Below are 23,034 nucleotides of genomic sequence, written 5' to 3' on the forward strand. Positions count from 1 at the left end.
CACGCACACATACAAACACACACACAGACACGCGCACACACACACGCACGCACACACACACGCACACACAGACATACATCCATGCACGGACAGAAAATACAACACAGCATCACGCACACACGATACAACACGCACACACACACACAAACACACACACACAAAGAAAAACACATTAGAGCATCATAAATCAATTAGGTCCCAACAGAAGAGCCTATCAAGATGGAGGGCCCCTGACCGGACCCCAGAGCCGCGGCCAGATGTCCGACAGGAAGTGACCGCCGGCCGGGGGCCCGCCCTCTGGTTCAGCCTCCATCTTGATTTGTGACCACAGAGCCCAACACAACAGTCGTTGGACATTGTGTGAACAGTTTTAGTGTGTGAAATGTGTATATCTGAATGTGTATATCTGTTGGTGTGTGTGTGTGTGTGTGTGTGTGTGTGTGTGTGTGTGTGTGTGTGTGTGTGTGTGTGTGTGTGTGTGTGTGTGTGTGTGTGTGTGTGTGTGTGTGTGTGTGTGTGTGGGGGTTGTTGGTTTGCTGTGTGTGCGATAACAGCTCATACAGCATGTCCAACACGGTTGTGTATCCCGGTTGTCTCCGTGTTTTGTGTCTCTGTTTGTGTGTTGTGGGCCCCTCTGCTGTTTGCTGCGTTTGTGTGTTTCAGTTGGTGGTTGATGAGCAGAACTTGGCGAGCAATATTAAAAACATGCACAGGAGACCGGGAGGGAGGGGGGGGGGGGTACTTCCACGATGTAGAGATGTGTTGATGGTGTTTAACTCTTGCCCGTCGGAGCGTGCTATTGGTTTGCGTTTAGCCGTTCCTCTGAAGGACAATCGCCAAGACGACGGAACTCACAAAATGGAGGGCAAAGAATAAGAGCAAGCAGAGGGGGAGGGAGGGAGGGAGGGAGGGAGGGAGAGAGGGGCGGCCGACCGACACAGGGCAGCCCGCCATGCGTCTCCAGTGAAAGGGCGCTTTGGTCACAAATTCTTGCATTAAAAAAGGAAATTTAAGAAGGGTACAAAAAAACGACTCAAGGGGGAAAAGAGTTCAACTGAAGAAGAAGAAGTGTGGCGAAGACGAAAGTAAGAAATAAAATAAAGATGTGGCACAGTTACAAAACGATGGCGAAAGATTGCTGGAGTTTAGAATACTAATACAGATCTATACTATATTTACATCTCTGATCGAGAATCCAAAACAGATCATTCAATGGTCCATGTGATGCCTCAGAAGAGCTGGCTTATCTCCCTTCAACTTCTGGGTGAGGGGAAAATACAGAATTGAACTAAAGTCCTATAATTAATGTTTCAAGAGCATTACATTAAAAGGCGTGAGATTATGCCAACAGGTTTGAGTGTGATTAGCAATTACAAGCTGTTTGTAAATCTGCTTCTTCCAGTGTTTTAGTGACTTCACAAGTGGGCGTGTCCACCAGCCTACCAAGTTCACTGTAGCAAATGGTGCTTATCTGTCCATCATTTGATTTTTAAACGGCTTGTAATGGCTAATCGCACTCACCCCTGGTGGCATAATAACACTCCTTTAAAAATATATATCCGTATTCGCTCTATCCAGGAAAATAATCAATTGGTGATTATATGCTACCCGAAATACCAAACGAATTACATCAATTAAAAAAACTAAAAACAAACAAAGAAAAAACATACTAATAGATTCCTCTGGCCAATTGAATGAGCCGCTGAAGTCTGCCCAAAAGGATTCCGACATAAACAAGTTAATTCAATGGAAGCGCATTCTGAGGCCACGATTAGGATGGAATAAAGGGCCCGGACAAATGCACCTTAGCTGGAGGGGACAGAGGTGTCTGTGGAAACTGAATAAGCTCATCCCTTAAATGGCATATAGCTGAGAGAGAGAGAGGCTTGAAGACAGAGAGAGAGATGGAGAGAGGAAGAGAACACAGAGAGAGAGAGAAACAGACAGACAGACAGACAGACAGACAGACAGACAGACAGACAGACAGACAGACAGACAGACAGACAGACAGACAGACAGACGGAGAGACAGACGGAGAGAGAGAGAGAGAGAGACAGAGAGGAAGAGAACACAGAAAGAGATAGGGAGGAAGAGAACAGAGAGAGAGAGAGAAACAGAGACAGACAGACTGACAGTCAGACAGACAGAGAGAGAGACAGAGACAGACGGAAAGAAAGGGGATGAGAGATGATGGGGAGGTTGTGGAGAGAAGGTAGAGAGAAGCGAAGAGAGAGAGACTCATCTCGGTGTGTTTATCGTTTATTTCTACTATGTGCAGGTGGGCCCAGGAGACGATATTTACACACATTAAAAGGTGTACTAAGCTGCCTAGCAGGCACCACACACTACAGCCATTAGCCCATCTGTCTCTGTCTCCATCTCTAGCCCCCCCCGCCCCCCCCCGCCCTCGAGGAGGACGTGGAATCGAAAGCAAAACTTAGCGATACACATTAAAGCGAGGTGCCACATCTGGCCCTGCAACAGAAGGCAGGTCCAGTCCCACACCCGCACAGTGTCAGTGCAACGGAAACATGGAAGTGGAAGCCAGGACGGTGGGTGGGGGGGGGGAGGGGGGGGAGGGGGAGGGGGAGGGGGTCTCGTGGTTGCTGGTAAACAGAAAACCAAAGATGTGCAGAACACACGACACGCATTGACACGGCACTGCAGAGCCCCTCCAACCCCCCCACCCCCCCGAGAGGAGGAGAGCGGGATGGGGGGGGGGGGTCAGTGGGTGGAGGAAGCACAACGCACACAGGAACACACACACACACACACACACACACACACACACACACACACACACACACACACACACACACACACACACACACACACACACACACACACACACACACACACACACACACACGTACGCAGACACACACGAGAGGAGTCGTGAAGTGTGGAAGTTCAGATCAGGCAAGTCAGGGCAGTCCTGCACGCATTACCTGGCGGTCCCTCTTTCTGAAGGCCAGAGACCATGAGAGCTTGTGATTTGTAAGCTACGTGTCCAAGGGGGCGAGAGGGAGGGAAGGAGGAGGCAAGGTGAGGAGGAGGAGGAGGAGGAGGAGGAGGAGGAGGAGGAGGAGGAGGAGGAGGAGGAGGAGGAGGAGGAGGAGGAGGAGGGGGAGAGGAAGTGTCAATCAAAAAGAAAAAGATGGCGTTAGAGCAAGCTTTGTTTTTGGGTTCGTTTTCTTTTATCTCAAAAGGCAGCGACTTTAGTTGCACTTCTGGACAAAAACACAAAACATGACTTACTTGACATCTTTCCAGAACAAGGCAGGCGACAGACACACGCAAACAACAGTACATCCACCGACAGCAGTGCGCTCTTAGTGACTAGACGTTCAACTACAACACGACACACAGACACGGTCTGATGGGGAGCACACGGACTATGGATCAACGACAACAAGGAGGGGAACACAAGGGCGGATCTCAGGGCTCCTACCTTGGGCCACACACACCGTGCGTCTGCTCACCAGCACTCGACCGGCACGTGCGGGCGTGTGCGTGCGTGCGTGCGTGCGTGCGTGAGTGAGAGGATGAGGGAGTGAGGGGGTGCGTGCGTCCGAGCGTGTGAGAGAGAGAGTGAGTGAGTGAGTGAGAGCGTACGAGGGCATGAGTGTCTGCGACCATAAACAGATGTATGCACAGGACAGAACGATGTGCTCAGGGAACCGGGAGGAGGAGGAGGAGAGGGAGTAGGAGGAGGAGGAGGAGGAGGAGGAGGGAGGATGGAGGAGGAGGAGGATGGAGGAGGGAGGAGGAGGAGGAGGACCTACTGCCTGGTTCTCCATGCGGGCGAAGATGACGTTGAGCATCTGGGTGAGCGTGGCCTTGGCCGTGGTCTGGTTGATGAGGTTCTTGCTGGCCAGGTAGATGTTGTAGCAGGTGCGCACCGCCTGCAGCACCGTGCCCTCGTGGATCTCGATGTGCTGCGAGGTCACCGCCGTCAACAGAGCCTGGAGGGGAGGAGGGGGGAGGAGGAGAGGGGAGGAGGAGAGGGGAGGAGGAGAGGGAGGAAGAGAGCAAAGAAGGGCAGTTGAGGGCGGGGGCCAAGTTAGCTTAGGTTGCCATGACAATGTCTTGCTGTGATTTGTCTGCTAAGGACCACCGACGCCAGCCCCGTCCTCCTGTGAAACAGTAAGTCCTGGTCTGATGGAACGTCCCGGCGGCCGATGGAGAACCTCATGGGTGATGTACCGGGATTAAGTGAACTGAAAACCAATGCATGATGGGGAAGGAGTGTGTCGTCGACATCACGTGCGGACCCACTTCACCCTCGACGCACTCTGACAGCCCTGCACCTGAAAGCTTTCGACCGCCCTCGACTTCTGCTCGTTATCGTATCGTAACCATGGGAATAACACACAATACTGTCAGCAAACACTCCCAACTCTTTATTGTTTACATTCCTAGCATATGAGAGAGCGAGGAGGTTGAGAGAGCGAGAATCGAGCGAGAAGTGTTTCACACAAAGATGCGAGACACACACAGCGATACACGTTGAGACTGGGAGAGAGACAAGCAAAGATAGGGACACAGGGAGAGACAGACACTAAGAGAGAGAGGGCACAGACAGATGGAGACAAGCATACAGATACACACAAAGGGAGTCGGAGTGATGGAGTCAGAAGAGAGACAGACACCAAGAGAGAGAGACAGGGAACAGTCAGATGGAGGCAGAGAGAGACAGACAGACAGTCATAAGGGAGACAGAGAGGATACAGACAGACAGACAGACAGACAGACAGACAGACAGACAGACAGACAGACAGACAGACAGACAGACAGACAGACAGAGAGAGAGAGCCAGAGAGAGAGAGAGAGCGAGCGAGAGAGCGAAACAGATAGAGAGAGAGAGACAGAGAGAGAGCTCAAGAGCGAGATTGCAAGAGTGAGAGCGTGCGAGAGAGAGAGGGTACAAACAGATGAAGGCAGAGAGTGAGTGAAAGAGAGAGACAGAGAGAGAGAGAGAGAGAGAGAGAGAGAGCGAGCGAGCAAGAGAGACAGATGCCTTATAAAATAGCGCTCGCAAGGCAACATCAAAATAAAACATAATATACCGGCATGGCGATATTTTCTCAACTACATATCTCCTTTTAAAAAAATATCCCGGTATCATTTTACTACCGGTATGTCGCCCAGCCCTAAGAGACGGAGCCGGAGACAGAGAGCGAGAGCGACAGAGAGAGCAGGGGGCCAGCGCGCGCCAGGGGCCCGGCCCACCTTGATGATCTGCAGCTGGATGCCCTCGTCCGTCTGGGGCCCCTGGAAGCAGGCGCAGATGGTCTCTATGATCCTGTCGATCAGCTTCTTGCCCGGGGCCGTGCTGTCCGGGGCGCTGCCCGTCAGGTGCCCATAGGCGATCAGTTTCTGAGGCGGGGCGCAGTCACACGGACACACACGTATCCACACACACACACACACACACGTGTATGTACACACACAAACACACAAACACAAACATACAGACACACACACACGCACGTAATTACACACACACACACGCAGGCACGCACGCACGCACACACACAGAAACACACGGCACAATCACAGCAGAGAGAAAAGAGACATGGTACAATGAAAAATAACCCTCAAAGAGGGCTCCCTGTCGGCTAAAAGGTTTAGACGATTAATTTGACACTTTCAATCAATCCTTCCATATCATTGATCTGCTGATGGATCTAATCAATGTCGTGTGACAAATACATATTTCTGAAAAAAAGATGGCCGTCATTCACGCTTTTCCTCCCATCACTGCCCACAGGAGCTCCCCCCCCCCCCCCCCCCCAACAGGAAGTGCCAACCGCCTTGTTTACTTGGGGGCGGAGTTACGTCAGACGGAGGGCGGCCGCCACTGACCTGCAGGCAGTCCAGGGAGGTGACGACGATGCGGGGACATTTCGACTGACAGGCCAACTCAAACGGCAGGAAGTACTTGTCAGCCTCGATGAAGTTGGTCTTTGACTTGATTGGCGGGAGGGTGCTGGAGCCCGATTTACCGTCTCCTGGGGGGGGGCTGGGGGGAGACAGAGGGAGAGCGCACGTCAGAGAGGGAGAGAGGGGGAGGCAGAGGGAGAGAGGGCGTAAGAGAGGGAGAGAGAGGGAGTTGGAGAGGGAGAGAGGATGTTAGAGAGAGAGAGGGGACGTTAGAGAGAGAGGGAGGGGGGTTAGAGAGGGAGGGAGTTGGAGAGGGAGGGAGGGGGTTAGAGAGAGAGAGGGGACGTTAGAGAGAGAGGGAGGGGGGTTAGAGAGGGAGGGAGTTGGAGAGGGAGAGAGGGGGTTAGAGAGAGAGAGGGGACGTTAGAGAGAGAGGGAGGGGGGTTAGAGAGGGAGGGAGTTGGAGAGGGAGAGAGGGGGTTAGAGAGAGAGAGGGTGTTAGAGGAGGAGAGAGAGACACACACAGAAAGATAAGTGCCGCATACAGTGCAGAGAGGAATACAGAAAGAAAGAAAAGAAATTAGAGGGAGAGTCAGAGAGTCAGAGAGAGCCGGAGTGAGAGAGAGACAGAGACACAGAGAGAGAGAGGAGAGGGCCTCTGGGAGAGGATGATAAACACACAGTAATCACACGTCTGTCGGACAGAAACGAGGCAGCGTGGGAAACCAACAATCAGCCTGACACTGGGAGACACTGGGAGGCACTGGGAGGCACTGGGAGGCACTGGCAGGCCGGCCTCCACGCAGAAGCGTGTGTGTTTGTGAGTGTGCACGATGACATGAACACATATTGAAACTACAATTTTCAGGGGTAACTAACGGTCAACCATGAGGAACAGTGTTTGCCCCAGCGCTGTATGGTTACGGCGGACGCCTTTACAACAATAGGGCCCCGCCTTGACTAGAAATCTTTAAAAAATATATATATATAAAAATATATACATAAAAAATTACAAATATGTGGATATATTATATATATATTTTTATATTTTTCTTTATTATGATTTACTTTTATTTTTTATTATGCATTAACAAAGTACAGACCTCTCGTAGGGTAAGGAAACAAAATTCCATCAGGTACAAAGAATAAAGATAAAAAAATGCATTGGTAATACTGTTCACAACGATAGTGCCATAAAGCTCGTCGACCACCTTGACTAAGACATTCCCTTGGGGAAAGCGCTGAGGAATGATGATGATGATGCTGATGATGAAGCAGCTCCAACACATTCATAGCCCCTACATCAAATAATAAATAACCGTTGGCCTTCTTTATAATAACTCATAGGAAAAACGCATCGTCCTGCTCTTACGCAGGCGAGGATAATCACAACAAAGCAATACTCGTACATGAATAACATAATAGCCTGCGTCATCGTGCACTATTGATATCGGATCAATACTCCACACAGCAAGAGTGTGTGTGCACCTAGTGAGTGTTTATCACTCAAAGGGTCTTCCTTCTCCTCCAGTGGAGTAGGAACTGGTACTACTGGTTTAGCACCAGTTAGCCCTGGTCTGAGCAGAGGCCCTGAAGTACATCGCTGGATGTACGGGTTCTCCTATCGAACATAAGATGTCGGTGTGCTTTCCAGGTCTTCTTATAGGAGCCTCGGGGACCCTGACTCCGCCTCTAATGAAAGCTTTCAGGCGTTACTCATTCAGCCTGAGCCCGCCTCCTCAGTTCTGGCCCAATCAGCAGAGGCCGGGTGTCATGTTACCACTTAATCAGCGCGTGGCCGGGGAGCAGCCATATGAGCCCATAGGAAGCGATGCGTTGAACAGAGAGAGAGAGAGAGAGTCATCCAATGCAAACCAAGGTAAGACTTGGGGCTGGTTCGGTTATCCATTAAGCTGGTCTAGAATCGTTAGCAAAACAAGCTGAGGCGGGAGAGAGATGGAAAGAGAACACACAGAGACAGAGAGAGAGAGAGACAGAGAGACAGAGAGAGAGAATGGTAATAGGGCTAGTATAATAGAGCTCGTATAGCAAGGATGAAGAGAGGATGAGGAGAAAAATAATATGGGAGGGAGGGCCAGTCTTGTTTATGTCTCCCTATACCAGGTCGATGAAACAAAGGAGGAGTCCAGCGCTCTTAAAAAGAAATGTGAATGACCCGACACAGCACACACACATACACAAGCGCGCACACACACACACACACACACAGAAAGAGAAAGAGCGGAAAATAACGAATGGGCTCAAAGGGAGGGTGAGGGACAGACAGAGGAGGTACGAAACAAACGGCGTCAATTCCAGAGAGGACAAAGGGAGAAGATTTAGACGGACGGGAGAGGAGACGAAATCATCTTGATGTCTTCCAGCAGCACACACACACAGCACACTCACAGCACACACACACACACAGCAGCACACACACAGCACACACACACACAGCACACACACAGCAGCACACACACAGCACACACACTCCCCGTCCTCAGATAACAGAGGACGGTTGCTGAGCCTTGGATCAGAGCGGTGCTTCAGGTTTAATGTCTCCCTCTCTCTCTTTCTCTCTTATCTCTCACTCGCCCACTCCCCTCTCGCTCCCTCTCCCTCTCCCCTGATGATAAGAACCCGTTTTCCTGATTATCCTTGTGAACCTGACGTCATCCACGCTATAAACTATCTCAGGTAACTCAACTGGCTTCATTAGACGGATGCATTACTTATGGTGAGGGTGAATATTAAATAGCACATTCATGTGCAACGTCACAGGGGAGGTCGCCACTCCAACTGAAGAATCAATAAACATGAAAATATCAAACCTCACGTTGTGATTATCTTAAAAAGTCTAATCCACTTAGATTGCCGAGCTGTGTAACTAAATAGGGAGCTGGGTTTATTCATGTAGTGTTGACGAGCCCACTGACAGATAACACAACGTAATACAATCACTGCCCCGCCTTGCTCACTGTGTGGTCCCTCTGCTAATGTAGAGTGTGCGCTGCGTGCGTGCGTGCGTGTGAGACAGTGTGTGTGTGTGACAGTGTGTGTGTTTGTGTGAGTGAGAGACAGTGTGTGTGTGTGTGTGTGTGTGTGTGTCTGAGACAGTGTGTGTGACAGTGTGTGCGTGTGTGTGTGAGACAGTGTGTGTGCGTGAGTGTGTGTGTGCGTGTGTGAGACAGTGTGTGTGTGTGTGTGTGTGTGTGACAGTGTATGTGTGTGTGTGTGAGTGAGAGACAGTGTGTGTGTGTGTGTGTGTGTCTGAGACAGTGTGTGTGACAGTGTGTGCGTGTTTGTGTGAGACAGTGTGTGTGTGCGTGAGTGTGTGTGTGTGTGTGTGTGTGTGTGTGTGTGTGTGTGTGTGTGTGTGTGTGTGTGTGTGTGTGTGTGTGTGTGTGTGTGTGTGTGTGTGTGTGTGTGTGTGTGTGTGTGTGTGTGTGTGTGTTTGACAGTGTGTGTGTGTGTGTGTGTGTGTGTGTGACAGTGTGTGTTTGTGTCTCTCCCAGGTAACATCCTGACTCCCAGCATGATGGTGGTTGACTCCTCCCACCTCCCCTCAGCTGGTTCTGTTCTCCATCATGTAAACACTAAGTGGATCTTAAGAGAGGATTAAACCTCCTCCTACAGCTCTGTGGTGAGCCTCCCCCAGTCTGGGTCTGGGGGAGGGGGGGGGGGGGGGGGGGGGGGGGGTTAACCACTATAGAATACGTAAAAGATGACAGGAAGTAGGACTCACTGTGGGCCCATTGATTGGAGGAAGATTGAGTGAAGACCCTGTTATGAGGGTTGCTGTGGGGAGTCATGATTAGGGTTTGGAGCCGTGTGTCCTATTGGATTAACACTATCTGCTTCCTGTGACAACCACCCAATCAGTGAGCTGGGCGAGAGAGAGGTAAAGAGGGAGGGGGGAGATGATAGAGAGAGGGAGAGATAGAGCGAGACAGAGAGACAGAGAGATAGAGCGAGACAGAGAGACAGAGAGATAGAGCGAGACAGAGAGATAGAGCGAGAGATAGAGCGAGAGATAGAGCGAGAGATAGAGCGAGAGGTAGAGAGAGAGATAGAGCGAGAGGTAGAGCGAGGTAGAGCGAGGTAGAGCGAGAGGGAGAGCGAGAGCGAGAGCGAGAGCGAGAGCGAGAGCGAGAGCGAGAGAGAGAGCGAGAGAGAGAAACATGGAGAGATATAGAGGGAGAGTCTAACTGGCCGAGGAAGGGAGAGAAGGAAACTGCATGTGAGAGATGGAGAGGAAAGGAACACAACTGCAGAGGAAGTGAGAGAAGTGGCACTCACGCCACACTTAGTCTGAAACGGGAGGGCAAGTTTGTTGGAACGCACGCGCGTTGAGCACGCAGCATGGGTCAGTGAAGGAAGCCGATAATGGGAGCAAGGCAAAAAGTAAAATCTGCACGAACAAGAGGACGGACTCACTAAAGAAACAACACACACTGTACACACACACGCACACACACACACATTCTTGTACAGAATACGAGAAAAACCCGAGGAGAGGCTTGCTGCAGAGTGTTGAATTTGACATCTTCCGAACAGGAAGAGAAACAGGAGAACGCACACACACACACACACACACACACACACACACACACACACACACACACACACACACACACACACACACACACACACACACACACACACACACACACACACACACACACACACACACACACACGGCCCAAGATGAACCGCTGACCACTCCAGGTTAGAAATAAAACAATGGCTTGGCCGGTAAATGTTTCCACTCAGGTTAAAAAAAAACTAAAAACAAGAAGTTCATTGCGCTCACACACACACACGCACACGCACACGCACACACACGCACGTACACACACACGCGCTCACACTTAAGTACTCACCTTAATTTTTCAGATTCCTCTTTGATTTCCTCTGAAAGAAGAGAGAGAGAGAGAACAAGGTTAGAAGCGAGCAGTTGCGGAGGGGCTGGTTCTGCGGTGAGGTCTTCTCTAATGGTTCTGCGGTGAGGTCTTCTCTAATGGTTCTGCGGTGAGTTCTTCTCTAATGGTTCTGCAGTGAGGTCTTCTCTGATGGATCTGCGGTGAGGTTTTCTCTAATGGTTCTGCGGTGAGTTCTTCTCTGATGGTTCTGCGGTGAGTTCTTCTCTAATGGTTCTGCGGTGAGGTCTTCTCTAATGGTTCTGCGGTGAGGTCTTCTCTAATGGTTCTGAAGAGAACACGAGCTCTGGCAGGGCTATGGGTTCAGCTCCTCTCTTATGAACCCCTGCAGAGCCGACTCCCCAGCTGGCGTCCTGCTGGGTGCCCACAGACAGAACTAACTGTTTCAGGGGTTCTCTCAAGGGATGCACCGAAATGAAAATTCTTGGCCGAAGGCCGAAACCGAATACCGAATGTGTCTTAATGTTTTTCATTCATTTTGCTTTAATTTTTCACCATTGCATAAATCAAACAATTAAATGTCCTTTTTGTCTTGCTTTTCTATAAAAAAAAAAAATTACAAATTTGACACAAAATATTTATTTAATACTGAACGTTTTCTAACATTCCAGCAGACATTATAGCAAAGAATATTTTTTTTATTTTTTATAAATAAATAAAAAAGTTCGGTGGCCGAATATTCGGTGCATCCCTAGTTCTCTCATCCCTCCTGGACGAGATGGAGCCTTTCTAAGGGCCCTCTCTCACTGGAGATCGCTGGAGCTCAAACACTGTTCTGATACCTGGTGTTACATCGACGGATCTGTACTTTATGGAAGTTATAAGTTCATAGCAGCAAACGCACACACTGGTTCGAAATCTGAGCAAGAGCAAGGAACTCAAGAGTGGGCGATAAATGCAAACATCCTAACCATGAAAACAGAAACTCAGCAACATCTGCATCAAGGCCATGCACATCTGTAGACAGAAGATCAAAGATTCTCAGTTGATGACGTGACGTGTCAAATAGCCGTACAGGAAGTAAGGAGATACAGGTGAGAGTGATGCCGACCGGACGCGATGCGCCCTGCCTGTAGGCATCCCATGATGCATTCCTTCACACGCTCGCTCTAGTTCTACCGACCCCACCACAGTGGCACCAGCCTAACGAGAAGACCATCATATTTATCATCATATTCTAACCTTGAAACTGTTTTGTTTTGTTTGTTTTTATTTGCATTCGTATGATTCAGCTGCTATTGTGAAGCCTCTTTGAGCATTGGGAAAAGTGCGATATAAATTTGATGCATTATTACATATTCATTACAAAGACATTGGGACAACAGTACTTCTTTACTATCAAGTTCTCCAGGGCTAGCCAGTCCAGCTTCCTAAGCAAGCACTCGACTCTCCTACCCCTGTCCCCCAGTCTGCAGAGCAGTGGGACTCAATGAGGGGACTGTCCAACACCCTCCTGTAGGCCCGCCATCATGGCTGGAGGAGAGCGGAGGAGGTTGTGGGCCTCAGTGTTTGTATTTGGTGCGTTTGCATTCATCGTTTGCATGTTGAACGCAAATGCGCACCCAGGTGGCGCGCCTTAGCGAGGACGAGGCCGGGCTTCACTTTGTGTGTCTTGAACGCGTCGATCGGAGAACCAGACGACACAGACCTAAACACGGAGCGCCAGGATCCAGGCTACTGTAAACAGCTGCGCTCACAGAAACACACACACTCATCCATCTGCCCGGATCGGCCCAAATCATTAGGGGGGGTTGATTATTATGTGATCAACCCGGATGACAGGGTCAGGCTGTGATGGTAGTGGATGGATGGCAGTGGAGCCAGGAGAGAGAGACAGAGGAGAGAGAGAGACAGAGGAGAGAGAGAGAGAGAGAGAGAGGGAGGGGGGAGAGAGAGAGAGAGAGAGAGAGAGAGAGAGAGAGAGAGAGAAGGAGAGAGAAGGAGAGAGAGAAAGAGAGAAAGAGAGAGAGAGAGAGAGAGAGAGAGAGAGAGAGAGAGAGAGAGAGAGAGAGAGAGAGAGAGAGAGAGAGAGAGAGAGAGAGAGAGAGAGAGAGAGAGAGAGAGAGAGAGAGAGAGAGAGAGAGAGAGAGAGACAGAAAGAGAGACAGAAAGAGAGACAGAGAGAGAGAGAGAGACACGGAGAGAGACAGAGAGACAGAGAGACAGAGAGACAGAGCGAGAGAGAGAGATAAAGTGATAAGTTGAGAGCCTAAGGGATGGAGAGACGGCCGGGGGCGCCGGAGAGGAGAGAGAGAGAGAGTGGGAGTCACCAGATGCTGCCCATTACCCGTGGACAGAGCTGCAGGAAGTGGCTGTAAAAGCCGGGCAATAAGCGGCACAAGACCTCGCAGAGCATCCAAAGCCTGCCAGGGGCGGGAATCGCCGTGACAACTCAATCCTTCCACCGCTCGGAGGCTCAACGCCCGCTACCGAAAACAGCGAGGTCTGCTGGGCGAGGAGTAGTTAGTTCCCCACTCGCCGAGGAATTCCAGCGGGCTGCGGAGCCTCCTTCCTCACAGCCAACAGGAGAGGAGAGAGGGCCGGTTGACTCACAGGCATTTCAATCACGGCTATTTATTGGTGACACACACACGCCGCACGCACGCACACACACACACACGCCATGTATTTTGAAGGTATTATTCAATTAACTGTGACAGAAGGCTAGGTCACCACAGCGCTAGTACCACAGCAGAAAAGCGCGGCCGTTTCAGTGTCGTTTGTGCGTTGGAGGTTCCTCTTCCGCTTTCATTTCATCGTTCCGACGGTGGTAGTGTTGTGAGCCAGAGGCAGACAACATTACCCACTGACCAGTGCGATTGAGGTAATGAAAGGATCAGTTCTGACGCTTCAAGTGTGTTTTCTTTTCTTTTCAACATCGGACACCCTCCAGAATATGAATCCGAACGTGTCAGGTTGATAGCCGCGCGCGGCGTAGAGTGACGGCATGCTTTGTAGGGAACAGTGGTTCTGTTCCACTGTTGTTCTCCCCAGGCGTGGAATTCTGCGGTTTTTGAATGAATTCTTGCAGTGGCTCAAAGATTGGGCGAGTGTGTTATGATCCTGTCATCTTTCAATACTTTGCCCTGACAAAGTTGTGACAGCGCTAATGAGTGGAACAAGGCTTTTTTGTTCCTCAAACAGACAAGAAGCTTGAAAAGCTTTCACCAAATGATCGCACTGACTAAGGTTTTACAATTTGAGTACAGGGTCCTATTATAAGTCAGTAACCAAATCGCCAATTGTTTGCTTTTAGTTTGGCTCAAACAGGAGGTGTTTGCCTAATCCTGACTGCCTAAGCCTTACCCTAAACCTGACCAGCTAGTTGTGTTGCCTTAACTTAACCAAGTAGGTGTGTTTCCTAAACCTAAACAGCTAGTTATGTTGACTAACACTAACAAAGTATTTGAAAACTGATAACCATTCTTTACTTCAAGTTGTATTTCTGTGATTGGAGTTGAACTAAACTTGTCAATAACAAACATATCAACAGTAAAGGTAGATCATCTTGAGTTTTATTGCATTAGTCAAGTGCCTGGGTCCAAATGACCTCGGCAGTCCACTGCTCATGTAAAACATTGTCCAACGTGTAAACAATACTAAACTGAAATAAAACGGCTCTTAATGAGCCACTGAGATTAGGAAGCTGAAAAGCGGAAAAAATATTAAAGAATATTGCCAAACTGGATATCATTATTCCGGGCGTCTGAAACAAAAAGATATTAAATGTCTCCTGAACGAATCAATCACACTTTACGATAGAATAAATATATGAAACACAATAAGTGTAGGTGTTGTTTTGTTAGACGCACATCGCAATTTGCGAAAAGTGTCGTCCGCAGCTGCGTGATTCATCATTATTATCCGTTCTTTCACATATTAAAAAACCTTAATGTCCTTGTTGCATGTTTATTATATCCCACCTTATCTCCAACTAAACAATGTCGGCCTTTCCTAGTGTTAGGAAAACACTCCAGCTTTCTGTCTACGGCCTAATATCTGCTCACTCTGGTAGGCGTAACAGGCTACATCACAGACTCACGGTTCAGACACTAACAGATAGCCCAGGCCGATGTGACCTGATAAACACACAGTCACATCTTCACACACACACACACACACACACACACACACACCAGATGCCTGGACGTCTGAACTGTGAAACTCTGCGCACACTAGTCACAAACCCACACACCAGAGAGGTTACCATGGAGGGCACCGACGTGCGTGCGTGCGTGTGTGCGTGTGTAGGGCCCCATGAGGCCTTGATCAGTACACAGACCATAATAAGTCCTGCCATCATGGCTGCCTCATCGTCTGCATCGCAGCTGCCAAATTAAACCCCATAGATTCTGTTCACCACCACAGTGTGCCAGAATAATATGCTGTTTGTCTACTTATGATATAATAAGACTCCGTAGGGGGGAACTGTCTGTACCACAGGGGGTCACTAAATGTTTTAGCATTAGTTATAGCATACCGAGTCAACTCATTTAAATGCGTTTCAGTCTTTGAACAAAGTTTGTCTCTCGGCTTCTTGAGAGAATAATGAAGGATCTTTTTCGTGCAATTTGTTAATATGACTTAAAATGTGTTCTACAGGAAAAGGAGAACACGCCTGGTTTGGGAGTCATCATTAGATGATCCCTGGGGGGGTGAAAGGCGCGTTCACGGCCCTGGTGATAACGGGACGCCTCGTCAGTGATGACGCTTCCGCGTGTTCCCGACAGCAACCGTCCATGAGCGCTGCGTTGGGAATCTAAAAGTTCTTCACAGCACGTTTATTTATCCGATAAAAAACAGCCCTAAACAGAACTTAGTAGAATCAGTTTCAGAATGGGGGCGGGCGTTAGAATGGGGGCGGGCCTCGGAATGGGGGCGGGCCTCGGAATGGGGGCGGGCCTCGGAATGGGGGCGGGCCTCGGAATGGGGGCGGGCCAGGTGGCTCCAGAACCAGGTGACTCCTCCTTCCTCAGCCGCTGTGCTCACACCCCCTGAGGCCCGCCCCCGTTTGAGGCCCGCCCCCAATCTGAGGCCCGCCCCCATTCTGAGGCCCGCCCCCGTCTCTCTCCTGCCTGCTCTCAGGGTCACCATGGTAACCCCGAGGCCCTAACCCCTACCCCCGCCTCCTAACCTGGTGAGACTAAAATTACAAAAAGTGGCTAATCATTCCTCCACTCCCCGCTGGAGTTAGCATATCGTGGTCGTCATAGCGAGGCATTAAGGGGAGAAGGTTCGATCATGACCTTTGTCCTCCTTCTATAAAGAAGGAGCCCGCGACAGCCCACCTGACCAGACCCACTTACTGACTGGGGAAGCAGGCGGTAAGATTGATTACTTTATTATATTGATGATTAGCGGCTTTTGACAAACGACATAATGTTTAACGTTAATTAGATTATTAAAGGCATGGCATAATTCTTATGTGTGCATCAATTATGCATGCTTCAGTGATTCATACCTCGGCTAAAATGCTTTTCTCAGAACAACAATAAAAACAGCCTTAACCCAACTGGAAAATGGTTGGCCCCAGAAATACTAGAGTCCGAGCAAACACACAAACCCCCACGAGAAGGACTTGGAGGCCTGTGAGCATCAACTTACGTGCACACCTGTCATAAAGACAGCAGTGTTTCCCCTACCATTGTTCAGGCCTGGCGGGCCGCCAGGCCAACGAGCGCCCCCGCCAGGCCAACAACCGGCCAAAAAAATGAAAAGAAATGAAAAAGAGAAAAAAAAAAAAAATGAAAAAAAAAAAAAAAAAATTTTTTTTTTATTATTATTATTATTAGCCATAATATCATAACCATCCAAGCTCACCACCAGCTATCTCAATATGTATTGGTGCTTTATGCTCCTGTACATGAAATTAGTTTATATTAAATCAACTTTGTTTTTAGAAAAACACTGTTTATTCTCCGGCAGAAGAACTATACCATGAACCGATGCAACGTCTGATTGGTTCAGCCCGCCGTTACCATGGACATTTTTACCGCCCCCGCGAAACACTAGCCTCGTTCTTTATATGTCCATAACTTAACCAACTTGTGATGGCTAAGCAAGTGTTTTATTTGGAAATAACCAACAAATACTCTAGCATCCCGTGAAAAATGTATAACAAATCACACCATCAGCTCTTACCACCGGGCCTAAAAAAAATTCTAGGGGAAACACTGGACAGGTTACATTACTCGCACTACAAATGTGCGATATCTGGGCCAGATACAAAGAAAACTATAAAGATAGTTTTTGCATGTCCATTACATGTCTATTGAGCTACACTATGTGGTACTTGCAGATGTTAGAAGCAAGGCCTCCTAGTACACACTGGGTGGGGGTCTTGCTGACCCTACAAACGGTTACATGATGACTTGAGCGCCCGGCTGTCATGGCAGCCGTGGTGCGACCTCGGTAAGTTGGCCATAAGAAGAGCGAGCATGATGACCTTCAGTCCACCATTGGCTCCAAAAGAGCGATTGCACAAAGCACTGACTGTGACCTCCCTAGGCGGTCTGAACATACTGGCACCGCAACATATTATGGGCTGGGCGGCGTCAGGCATGGTTTGTGATGCATGTGTTGTTATTTGCATATTTATTTACAGTTCAACTCAAGTGTTTCAGCGTTCAAACAAGCGGCTCCTAGACAAAAACAAACAGTAAAGAGGTCTGGGCTGGCTTGATGTCCTGCAGATGTTTGTGGAGCACGGGCAGAGCCTTCCTAGAGGGGACACTGGGGACACTGGGAGGGAGCACTGGTCACACTGGGAGGGAGCACTGGTGACACTGGGAGGAAGGAGCACAGGTGACACTGGGAGGAGGGAGCACTGGTGACACTGGGAGGAGGGAGCACTGGTGACACTGGGAGGAGGGAGCACTGGTGACACTGGGAGGAGGGAGCACTGGTGACACTGGGAGGGAGCACTGGTGACACTGGGAGGGAGCACTGGTGACACTGGGAGGAGGGAGCACTGGTGACACTGGGAGGAGGGAGCACTGGTGACACTGGGAGGAGGGAGCACTGGTGACACTGGGAGGGAGCACTGGTGACACTGGGAGGAGGGAGCACTGGTGACACTGGGAGGAGGGAGCACTGGTGACACTGGGAGGAGGGAGCACTGGTGACACTGGGAGGAGGGAGCACTGGTGACACTGGGAGGAGGGAGCACTGGTCACACTGGGAGGGAGCACTGGTGACACTGGGAGGAGGGAACACAGGTGACACTGGGAGGAGGGAGCACTGGTGACACTGGGAGGAGGGAGCACTGGTGACACTGGGAGGAGGGAGCACTGGTGACACTGGGAGGAGGGAGCACTGGTGACACTGGGAGGGAGCACTGGTGACACTGGGAGGAGGGAGCACTGGTGGGGACCAGCGAGCGCAGCTCTGACCAGCGGTGGACCTGCTGTGGGGTCTGCAGACTGCAGCCGTCTTGTTCTGACCGAACAAAGAGGCCTCAGAGCGCCGCGGCGGCGGCGGCGGTGGCGGCTATCCGACACCAGCACAACAAGCGGCCGCCTCTAAAAGATGCATGAGCCCAGGTCTGGGGAGCGGCGCTGGGGGGACACGGGGCCGCGCTGGGCCTCTGCTGGGAGAATCAGCCCCCGCCAGGAGGGGAGGGCAGCAGTACAGCAAGGCCCAGGCCGGGCGCTCGGCTCAAAGTCACCGGGCGCCGGGAGGGGCAGGTCTCCACGATGGAACCAGTACCAGTGTGTTACAGTGCAGTGTGTGTGTCTCTCTCTCTCTGAGTGTGTAGACGACGTCTTTGTGGTACAGAGGTCCCATGGGGAGGAGGTTCTGTTGTTCTGAGGCTAAGCAGCAGTAAAACCTTGGGGAGCATCAGATGACAAGCCCTGCACACGCCCCGGGCGTGTGTCTCTCACACACACACACACACGCACACGCACACCCGCACTTATCATGGGGCTGAGCAGCACTAAGTAGTTTGACTAGTAGTAACAACGGTTACTCAAACCAGTTTGGATCCTGCTCCAGCTCAGGACAGCCCAGTGAAGGATCTGTCTATAACCACGGACCTCTATTGTACTCTGAGCCGGCCACGCCAGAGATGAGCAGAAAAGTTAGAAGCCGGTCAACTGTGTGTGAAGAGGGGGATGGTCGCATTTTAAAGTCATTCGTCGCATTTCAATTTCATCAGTCCCATTTGAACACACATTTGTGCTTTGGCCCGGAAACTATTTGATGCTTGCAGACACAAAAACTATTGGAAAAAAAAAAAAAAAGAAAGAAAATCAGAACTACTAACCTTACCTGCCATCTTGAATTAATACTCCAGCTCTATCTCCCCCTCCCTCTAATAGATCTGCCTCTCTGCCCCCCTCCCTCTAATACATCTGCCTCTCTCCCCCCCTCCCTCTAATAGATCTGCCTCTCTCCCCCCCCCCCCCCCCCCCCTTCTAATAGATCTGCCTCTCTCCCCCCCTCCCTAGTGCTGACTACAGCTGCTCACAGGCACCATGCACTGTGTTCTGACAACGTGGCACTCAAGACAGTCAACAGGACGCGCCGTCAGAAGGGCAGCCGCTATCCCAGACAGGCTCCTGACTGTGCAGCTAGCCCAGCTAGCCCAGCTAGCCCCCTGACTGTGCAGCTAGCCCAGCTAGCCCCCTGACTGTGCAGCTAGCCCAGCTAGCCTCCTGACTGTGCAGCTAGCCCAGCTAGCCTCCTGACTGCCAGGTGTGTGAGGGGAGGCTAGCTGCTACTTAGCTAGCCCAACTAGCCTCCTGACTGTCAGGTGTTGGAGGGGAGGCTAGCTGCTACTCAGCTAGCCCAGCTAGCCTCCTGACTGCCAGGTGTGTGAGTGGAGGCTAGCCGGGCAGCAGCTAGCCCAGCTAGCCTCCTGACTGCCAGGTGTGTGAGGGGAGGCTAGCTGCTACTCAGCTAGCCCAGCTAGGCTCCTGATGGTCAGGTGTTGGAGGGGAGGCTAGCTGCTACTCAGCTAGCCCAGCTAGCCTCCTGATTGTCAGGTGTTGGAGGGGAGACTAGCTGCTACTCAGTTAGCCCAGCTAGCCTCCTGACGGTCAGGTGTTGGAGGGGAGGCTAGCTGCTACTCAGCTAGCCCAGCTAGCCTCCTGATGGTCAGGTGTTGGAGGGGAGGCTAGCTGCTACTCAGCTAGCCCAGCTAGCCTCCTGATGGTCAGGTGTTGGAGGGGAGGCTAGCTGCTACTCAGCTAGGCCAGCTAGCCTCCTGACGGTCAGGTGTTGGAGGGGAGGCTAGCTGCTACTCAGCTAGCCCAGCTAGGCTCCCGACGGTCAGGTGTTGGAGGGGAGGCTAGCTGCTACTCAGCTAGCCCAGCTAGCCTCCTGATGGTCAGGTGTTGGAGGGGAGGCTAGCTGCTACTCAGCTAGCCCAGCTAGCCTCCCGACGGTCAGGTGTTGGAGGGGAGGCTAGCTGCTACTCAGCTAGCCCAGCTAGCCTCCCGACGGTCAGGTGTTTGACTGGAGGCTAGCTGAGCAGCGCCCAGCCTAGGACGCCGTGTGTGTTATGCGAGGAATGCAGCGTCGGGTCAATAACCTCTAACGTGGTTCAGTGCCGCGTAGCATGGGGCGGCACGTGGCTAACAAAAAAGCAGCACAGCATCTGTGTGACGCACTGCATGCATACGCACACACACGGGTTGTGTGTCAGGGTTAAAAGTTAAAACATTTGAATATTTATAACCAGGGATGCTGAGTAAACAAAAGACATGCTTGGAGAAGAGGCAAAGGATTCTCGATTTTGAGTTGTTCTTGGACGCTCGCCTGACGGCGTCCACATTTAGGAGATGGCGGCGGGCCCTGGTGACGGCCGATGGGCCGCCTGCCATTATTTATGATATTCCGTAGTCAGAGGATGGATCCAGTATGAATCAGCCCTAACGCGCCTCCTCCTCTGAGGCTGAACGAGGCGCTGGCAGAACAACAACGGAAACACTTTGCAGAGGAAGCAGAAAGCCGTCCAAACTCTCCGCTCCTTTAACTAACTAACGTAGTTTGACTAATGCAAATGAATGTTTTTTTTTCATCTATGATTTATTCAACGAGGCAAGTCATTAAGAACAAACTCTTATTTACAACCGCAGTCTGGCAAGAGGCGAGGCCTCTTCAGGGAGGGGGAAGGGGCCTAAGATTGTCAAAAGGTTTTGAGATAAGCTTTACTTAGATACAATCACAACAGGCAGGCCATCAACGTCGTACAGACAAGCACCAGAGCAGGGGCAGCTAGCTAGCAGACCGCTGCGTCAGGCTACAGCAGGCAGAACCTGAGGAGCAAACGGGAGTCGAGCAGCCAGACAAACAGGCAGACCGCAGAGGAGGAGAGAAGGAGCACACGAGGCGACGGTATCAGCACACATACAGAGGACGGGGATGTAAGCACTAACTACAGGACTACAGGACCACCCAGGAGGGAAGGAGGCGGGGAATGAAGGAGGGAAGGAGGCACGGAATAAAGGAACGAAGGAATGATGGAGGGAAGGAGGCAAGGAATGAAGGAGGGAAGAAATGAAGGACTAAAGGGATGAAAGAGAGATAGTGGGAAGGAAGGAGGGAACGAAGCAAGACGAAATGAAAGACAGAAAAAGCCCCCCAGACCACAGCCCCCCCCCCCAGACCCCTTACACACAGGGGTTCTGGGTCGATGACTCGCCCGGCATCCATCCCAGGAGTGAGAGGCGGAAGACAGGGGAGCCATGGCGCCCATTACCACTTCAAACAGCTCCCCGCTCATCTGCATTTACCACGGCCCCATGCAGCATGCACCACAAACACAACATGCACCACTCGCACAACATGCACCACTCGCACAACATGCACCACTAACACAACATGCACCACTAACACAACATTCACCACTCGCACACCATTCACCAGTAACACACCAGTCACACACCATTCACCAGTCACACACCATTCACCAGTAACACAACATGCACCACCACTAACACAACATTCGCCAGTAACACACCATTCACCAGTAACGCAACATGCACCACACTCTACCCTGCCCAGTCACGCAGTCCAGCCACTAGCAATCCAACCAGTTAGGCAGCCTGCCAGCCAGCCAGCCGATAGTGCCCATAAAGGCACAAAAGGTTGAAGCCTTGGGTGTGGCCGGGTCGGGTTTGTGCACAGGCAGATCTCTTTCCAAAACATCCCACAGAGGAAGACAACAAGGCCCCCGACCGGCCTGAGGTTGAGGTTGTGAGAAACCCCTGTGAGAAACGCCTCACAATACCACAGGACGCCAAAAGCCCCACGGCCTGCCGTACACATGGCCGTGTGTGTACCCACGAAGACTAAACCAAGGTGGATCTTAAAGTAATCCTCCTGCCTGCTCAGCATAGCAACGCAAGCGTCTGGTGGAAAGAAAGACTCCCCCAGCCATATCCGGCCGCCTGACTAGAAAGCCTGACTGAGCTTAACGGGGTGGGGTGATGGTGGTTGGTGGGGGGGGGGGATCGTTGTGTGTGGGTGTCGCTGCGGACCTCTTACCAAACACCGATAGCCGGCGGGCGGCGTGGGCACCGCGCGAAGCCTGAGAAGGATGGGACCCCTGACATTTCCATTGTCCCCCAAGAAAGGGAGGCTGCGCAGCAGTAATTACATTGGGAGGGGAGGTCGGAAATACTGCCAGAGGTTGTCTGGGCTACCCGAGAGTGAGTGTGTGCGAGTGTGAGTGTGTGCAAGTGTGTGCAAGTGTGAGTGTGTGTACACATGTGAGTGTGTGTACACATGTGAGTGAGTGTACACATGTGAGTGAGTGTACACGTGTGTGTGTGTGTGTGTGTGTGTGTGTGTGTGTGTGTGTGTGTGTGTGTGTGTGTGTGTGTGTGTGTGTGTGTGTGTGTGTGTGTGTGTGTGTGTGTGTGTGTGTGTGTGTGTGTGTGTGGGGGGGGGGTCCAGGGCAGCCATTCACACTTGCCTAATCCTCTGCCAAATCAGAATGCTTTTTTTTGTTTATTCCTCGGCTCTCAAGGCTGAGTTAAAGAAGCGTTTTCTTTGGGTAGGTGATAGGCAAACCAAAACAACACACACAGAGACTGCAAGGCCACACTTACTGAACCTTCAGCTGCTGAAAACATAATGAGACTTTAATGAGACTTCATTACATTCTCAGTGGACAGAAGGTGTACTAGGACACGGGTTTCCTATCCCAAAAGTGGTGTGTTTGGTCCAGGGTTGGTGCAGTGCTGCACAAATTAAAAAG

At 50.9% G+C, this 23,034-nt stretch overlaps 1 protein-coding gene across 1 annotated transcript in view; it reads right to left on the reverse strand.

Annotated features, from left to right (window-relative positions):
- The window catches only part of arfgef1 (ADP-ribosylation factor guanine nucleotide-exchange factor 1 (brefeldin A-inhibited)), a gene marked incomplete at its 3' end in the record, with an annotated part of 60,475 nt that overhangs the window by 27,723 nt on the left and 9,718 nt on the right, over nt 1–23,034 (reverse strand). Inside the window, 4 exon segments of the mRNA XM_030349762.1 lie at nt 3,786–3,965; nt 5,233–5,379; nt 5,869–6,025; nt 10,770–10,800. Coding sequence (XP_030205622.1) covers nt 3,786–3,965; nt 5,233–5,379; nt 5,869–6,025; nt 10,770–10,800 — 515 coding nt within the window.

This window comes from Gadus morhua, chromosome 23, assembly GCF_902167405.1.
Source record: "Gadus morhua chromosome 23, gadMor3.0, whole genome shotgun sequence".
Classification (NCBI taxonomy): Eukaryota; Metazoa; Chordata; class Actinopteri; order Gadiformes; family Gadidae; genus Gadus; species Gadus morhua.